The sequence below is a fragment of the Lynx canadensis genome, chromosome D1 (assembly GCF_007474595.2).
Source record: "Lynx canadensis isolate LIC74 chromosome D1, mLynCan4.pri.v2, whole genome shotgun sequence".
In the NCBI taxonomy this organism is placed as follows: Eukaryota; Metazoa; Chordata; class Mammalia; order Carnivora; family Felidae; genus Lynx; species Lynx canadensis.
The window spans coordinates 112089435-112095409 of record NC_044312.2 but is presented as its reverse complement, the minus strand read 5'-3'; the positions used below and the strand labels follow the sequence as shown (position 1 = coordinate 112095409).

Sequence of the window (5975 nt, the reverse complement as noted above, 5' to 3'; positions counted from 1 at the left end):
AGAGCCTTTGAGATGATGTCTTCTTGCAAAGCCTCTCCTGGTGACATTTTCTGCGCGCGCCGTCATTAACGCCAGTCATTGGGGATTGAACATGGCCTTTACTCATTGAAATTCATTAAGCCTGGCATGGCTTTGCCTCCCCGTGTCTCTATCGTTTGCCCGCCCATTGCCTTGGTGCTGAGACAGCCTGGCCTCTCCCCAAAACTGGCGTCCTGGGGCCCCACACCCAGGAGCGTGGGGGTTTGGAGAGGAAACCGGGAAGCATGTGTGGAAGGGTCCCCAAGAGCACCCTCTCCTTCCCGCCGTGGCATTCTCTGGACGCTGTTGTCCTTTCTGCAAGCATCGTTAGAGAAAGTCTGCAGTTTGCAGGAACCACTTAACCAAGTGGCCCCAATTTCCCCTTCTGGTGCCCGCCCCCGTCCCAGCAGCGCCCCTCACCGCTGTTCTCCCCCCTCGCCTTCCTCCGACCGCGTTGTTCTCCCCTGGCCCCCCAAGACGGCGCGCCCTGGCACCGGAGAAGAGCTCAGGGACCCGAGGACCGGATCAAGGACAAAAGGCACCCCAAACGCAGAGGGGCCTCCCTGCGCGGCGCCTGGCCCGAGCCGGGAAGCCCGAGTTTCCCCGCCCGCAGCTGGCAGGCCCCCGCGGAGGCGCCTCCGCGGCGACCGCTTCAGCTCGGGGCACCGCCGCCGCCGGCCCAGGCCGGCCCAGAGACCGAAACCGGGCCCGAAGCGCCATCTAGCGCTCGCCGCGCGCCACTTCCCCATTGTTCCTCCCGGGACTCGAGCCCGGCCCCCCGTCGGGGGGCAATTTACCGGGGTAAAAGGGGGCGGGAGGGGGGCAGGGATCGCGAGAACATAAAACCAGGAAAACGTGAGCTAGTCCGAGCTGCAGGGGGAAATTCTAATGGACAGCTTTACATCTGGAGATATGACGGCTAGGACCGTCGCGGGAGGGAGCGGAGAGCAGGCTTTTAAGGGGAGAGCGCTCCACAGCCCAGGCGAGGCTGCTCCAGACCGGGAGCGAGGGATGCAAAACTCAGCTGGTCACGGGGTTCGGGCTCCCCGCTCCTGCTAGCGCCCCGAGACGAGCGCGTTCCCCGGGGGAGCCGGGGGCCCGGGGGCGGGCCCGGGGGGTCTCCTTTATTGCTTTATAAAACCAAACTCGCCCAGCCAAGAGCGACCCGGCCCCCGGCCCCGCCATCGCGCTGCGAGGAGGAGCTCCCCCGAACCCTCCGGTGAAGCGGGGCTACTCCTCCCCCAGGTCCGGGAGGCCTGGGCGGGGTCACCCGGGCGGGGTCCGGGGAGGGGCTGGGGCAGGAGGCGGGGTGTGAGTGGGTGTGTGCGGGGGGCGGAGGGCTGATGCAATCCTGATAAGAAATGCTCGGGAGTCGCGGGCACCCACCCGCCGGGCGGGTAAGACGCGCTATATAAGGTCGCTGGCCTGGAGCCACCGCGCCGTCGGAGCGGGAGCGCTGAGCGCCCAGGCGCCCGGAGCGCACCGTTGCTCGAGGGACGCGCCCCGTCTCGGCACGCACAGCCCTGCTACCGCCCAGCCTCCCGCACCCTCGCCGCCAGAACTGCGCCCCGAGCCCGAGGGAGGTGCCATGCGGAGCGCGCCGAGCCAGTGCGCGGTAACCCGCGCCCTGGTCCTAGCCGGTCTCTGGCTGGCAGCAGCCGGGCGCCCCCTAGCCTTCTCGGACGCGGGGCCTCACGTGCACTACGGCTGGGGTGAGCCCATCCGCCTGCGGCACCTGTACACCGCCGGCCCCCACGGCCTCTCCAGCTGCTTCCTGCGCATCCGAGCCGACGGGGGGGTTGACTGCGCGCGGAGCCAGAGCGCGCACAGTGAGTGCCCATCCGCCCCGGTGCCCCTTCTTCCCTTTACGTCCTGCGGGAATCCTACATCGTGGCACCTCTGCGTTTTGCTCCCTGCCCGGGGTCCCTGACGGCGCGGGGAGGTGGGGGACGAGGGCACCGGCACGTGGACCCAGCGCAGCCACGCGTTATCCTTCACTCGCCACCTTCGGTTCCCGCACACCCCCCGCTCCCAGGAACCTGGGTGTTCCATTCCCTCCCCAGGGTCCCAGCCTGCACGCGGAGGTGGAGCGGGGAGGGCGTGGGCCCGTGCGCCGACCGCATCCACGTGCTGTGGGCCCAGAGGGTCCCGGCTACAGCCTTCTGCTTCCCTCACGCTCAGGTTTGGTGGAGATCAGGGCCGTCGCTCTGCGGACCGTGGCCATCAAGGGCGTGCACAGCGTCCGGTACCTCTGCATGGGCGCCGACGGCAGGATGCAAGGGCTGGTAAGTGTCTCCCCCCGGGGGTACGCGCTGGGGCGCGGGACCTGCACCGGTCCCCAGGCGGAGCCTTGCTGGGAGAGGGGGGCGGTGCGCGCTGAATCGAATCCAGGGTTTCCTCGCTCTGGCCGCCGGGTCCGGCACGGAGCTCGGAAGGGAAGACGGCAAAGGGCCAGATTAATGGAAAGTGCGAATTCTTTTCCACGGAGGTTTACGGTCCTGGCTAGTGGCCACAGGGCGGATGAGAGCTGCCTTTGCATTTCCAATTGAGCCGCAGGCCGGCCCAGTAGGACAGAGGAAACGCGGGACCCGGCTTGCTTTGATATTAAACAGTGAAACCCACCTCGGGCCTTTGCAGTCTCGGCCTGCGCGTGGGTGGTCCTCGCCTCCGTTTCCTTCCCTACGCTGAAAAATAAAAGGAAGGAACGAGAAAGGATATTCACAACTTGGATCTTTTTTTAAAAAGCCAATCTTCAAATGAGGCAGGAATAAAAAAAATCACATCTGGGATTGGGAAGGTTTTCAGCTAATTAGTTTTTATCTGCTACCAGTGTGGTTTCGGCGGACGCCTTGGAATCCGTTCCAGTGGTGTGTTGGCCCCGGTGTGGGCTCACCTGTACTGCAGAGGCTTTGGGGGGAGGGCGCTGGGGGGAACGGGCTGGGAAGGCCCAGGTGACCATCGAGGTCTCGGGGCAGGAAGTGTGCGTTTGCTGGGTCCTGGTCTCTGGGAACAAAGGCGGGGGAGTTCAAAGGGAGCCCGCGCCCCTCCCGCGCCCCCGGGCGCACAGAAGAGGCTGTGTGAGGTCCCGGCCGGGCGCTGGGCCTCAATGCAGCCCCGCTGGGCCGGGGCCTCGGACGCTGGAGCGGGGCGGAGGGGGGCGGGGAGGCCGCGCCTCCCGGGATGCCCCCGCCCCCCAGAAAAGATGCAGAGGCCGGGCCTCCCCCGCAGCGCGAATCTTTCCGGGGTCCGCCTTGTTTTGTGGCCCCGAGGCCAGTGTATTCCATCTACACCCGGACTGCCTGCTACAGGTTTTATGGCGGAGTCCTGCGGGAAAGGACGAGAGTGGAGGGAAAGAAGGGAGGTGGTCGCTTGCTGAAAGCTGACACCCACTCCAAACCCGCAGTTGCCACTTTTGTTATTGCAACAGTTGGGGGCGGGGGTGGCGGGGAGTAGTGGCCTGAGGACCCGGGGGTGCAGATGGGTCCACCCACCATTCAGTCCAAGCTCGGGGGATGGGGGGGTGGGGGAGGGATGCCCCTTAACCGAAAATCCCGTTCTGCCTCTTGACCCCTTGTTTTATTTTTATTTTTATTTTTATTTTTTAAGACAAATTCCGCTTTCTCCAAGAAACTTGAAGTCACTTCATTTTCTGTGCGGAGTAGAGCGCGGGGCGCGAGTTCCGCCCAAAGACCCAGCAGCGTTCGCTTTTCCTTCCCTTGTTTATTTATCGGTTCGCATTTCCCCGACGTCTGGTGGCTCTGTCCCAGTGCACGGGTCAGGGGGGGCCAGGACCTGTTGCTTCATTAGACTCGAGCCTTATCAGCGCCTTATCAGCACTGCACTCACTCACCTGCAGTTCAGCGACCTTTGTAGGCTTGGGCACGAAGGAGACTGGGTGCCTCCCGGGGTTGTTTACCGCCCAGCCCTCCTGGCTCCCCGCCTGGGGCTGTCCTCCGCGTCCCCCACGGGGTAATGACCTGCCCCAGCTTGGCACAGGACTTGGCCCACAGCTGCCTTTCAGCTACCAGTGTTCTGGGACCCCGGGGGCTGCTTTCTGCCCTTCCGGTGGCATTTCCGGCCACCCGCTGGGTGCAGGCTCCGTCTTGGGCCAGGGGGGAGGGGGCTGCCTTTATCCTGATAATCCTGGCAGGCTGCCTGGAAGGCCCTCCGCCTCTGAATGAGGGAGCCCTGATGTTTCCTACCAGGGCATCAGACAAAAAGGCCTCTGGGTCGCCCGCTGTTACTCAGGCCTCAATGGGGAGTAGATGCTTTAATCTGGGCCCCAGGTTGGATTGGGACAGCACACCCACTTTAGCAGTGTCTCCCAAAGTGCCGGTGGATGCCAGGAACCTTTTGATGTTAATAGTTGTGCATTTAACGTAAAGGGGGAGGGGCCCAGTATACATATCGCACCTCCGATTTTGTGCATATCAGAACAAGACCAAGTTTAAGTGACATGATTTAGAGAGAGATCCAAAGACCCATGTAACGTATGTACAGATATTGAGTATATACGTGACACGTATTCCTGGAGTCTATGTGTGTCGAAAAGTTATAAAGGTATATAAAACATCTATATGTATAAATTTATAAAGTATATATGATATGTTCTATATTTAACATTTACTGTTATAATCGTTCACATTTATTTTTTTTTTAATTTTTTTAGTGTTTATTATTTTGAGGGGAGGGAGACACAGAGTCCGAAGGAAGCTCCAGGCTCCAAGCTGTCAGCCCAGAGCCCGACGCGGGGCTCGAACTCACAAGCCGTGAGATCACGACCTGAGCCGAAGTCGGATGCTTCACCGACGGAGCCACCCAGGCGCCCCTGATTTTTCATATTTATATATTAGTATACGCTCACTGTGTATAGTCATTAGTGTAATGCATACCTTAATAATACAAGTATATATTTGCATACATAATCATGGAGTTTAGACACCTTCGTGCTTTATATAACCTCTAACTCTACGTGCAGATACATACGACCATCACGCAGACCCAAGTGGGAGTATGCACCACAAGTGCTCGCCTGTGCCCGGTTTCCCTGCTCTTTTTGGGGGTGGCACCCACGGGTGCTCACGGCTGTCTCTTTTCTCCCCAGCTTCAGTACTCTGCTGGGGACTGTGCCTTCCAAGAGGAGATCCGCCCCGACGGCTACAACGTGTACCGGTCCGAGAAGCACCGTCTCCCCGTCTCTTTGAGTAGTGCCATACAGAGGCAGCTGTACAAGGGCAGAGGGTTTTTGCCCCTGTCCCATTTCTTGCCCATGCTGCCCGGCAGCCCAGCAGAGCCCAGGGACCTCCAGGACCACGTGGAGTCGGAGAGGTTTTCTTCACCCCTGGAAACAGACAGCATGGACCCTTTTGGGATTGCCACCAAAATGGGGTTAGTGAAGAGTCCCAGCTTCCAAAAGTAACTGAGGCTCTGGCCTCCCTCCCTCCCTCCCCCGCCTGTAGAGGCCAGGACCCCAGACCTGGCGTGTTTGCAAACTGGGTTCCGGCTGTGCTTCTACAAGTACCACCCTGTTCCTTTTAGCTTTAGGAAGAAACGTAGAGAACTTGTACGTAAACAGAGTTTTACATTGGCTGTGCCAGCTCTTAGCGGATAGACTTGCATGATCGTGAAATTGTAAGCCCTCCCGCACCCAGCACCTTCACCATTGCTGGATGATTGGCTCTGGGGCCCTGATACTGCTTGAATATCTCCACGGACCCGGGAGCTCACTACCTTTGGGAAGGTACTTACCGCCAAGCTGAAATTTCCTGCAGTTCTCCGTCGTCTCCAGCGGGGGGGGGGGGGGGGGCAGCCGGAAGAAAAGAAGCCATTTAGAACTCATGTACGGGTGATCAGCTTTGTGAAACCTTGGGAAAATTGGACTCCACCACAGGAGAATTGATGGAAGGTGGCAACTCCAAGGAGGTTCAATGACTCTCCCCAACCGCCCCCCCCCCCAC

The 5975-nt window shown here is 60.5% G+C and overlaps 1 protein-coding gene across 1 annotated transcript; it reads left to right on the top strand.

Annotated features, from left to right (window-relative positions):
- Positions 1 to 1606: 1606 nt before the first annotated feature.
- FGF19 (fibroblast growth factor 19) lies at positions 1607 to 5437 on the top strand. The gene is made up of 3 exons (XM_030333858.1): positions 1607 to 1847; positions 2200 to 2303; positions 5123 to 5437. Exons 1-3 carry the CDS (start codon positions 1607 to 1609, stop codon positions 5435 to 5437), a joined length of 660 nt encoding a protein of 219 aa, XP_030189718.1.
- Positions 5438 to 5975: the final 538 nt, after the last annotated feature.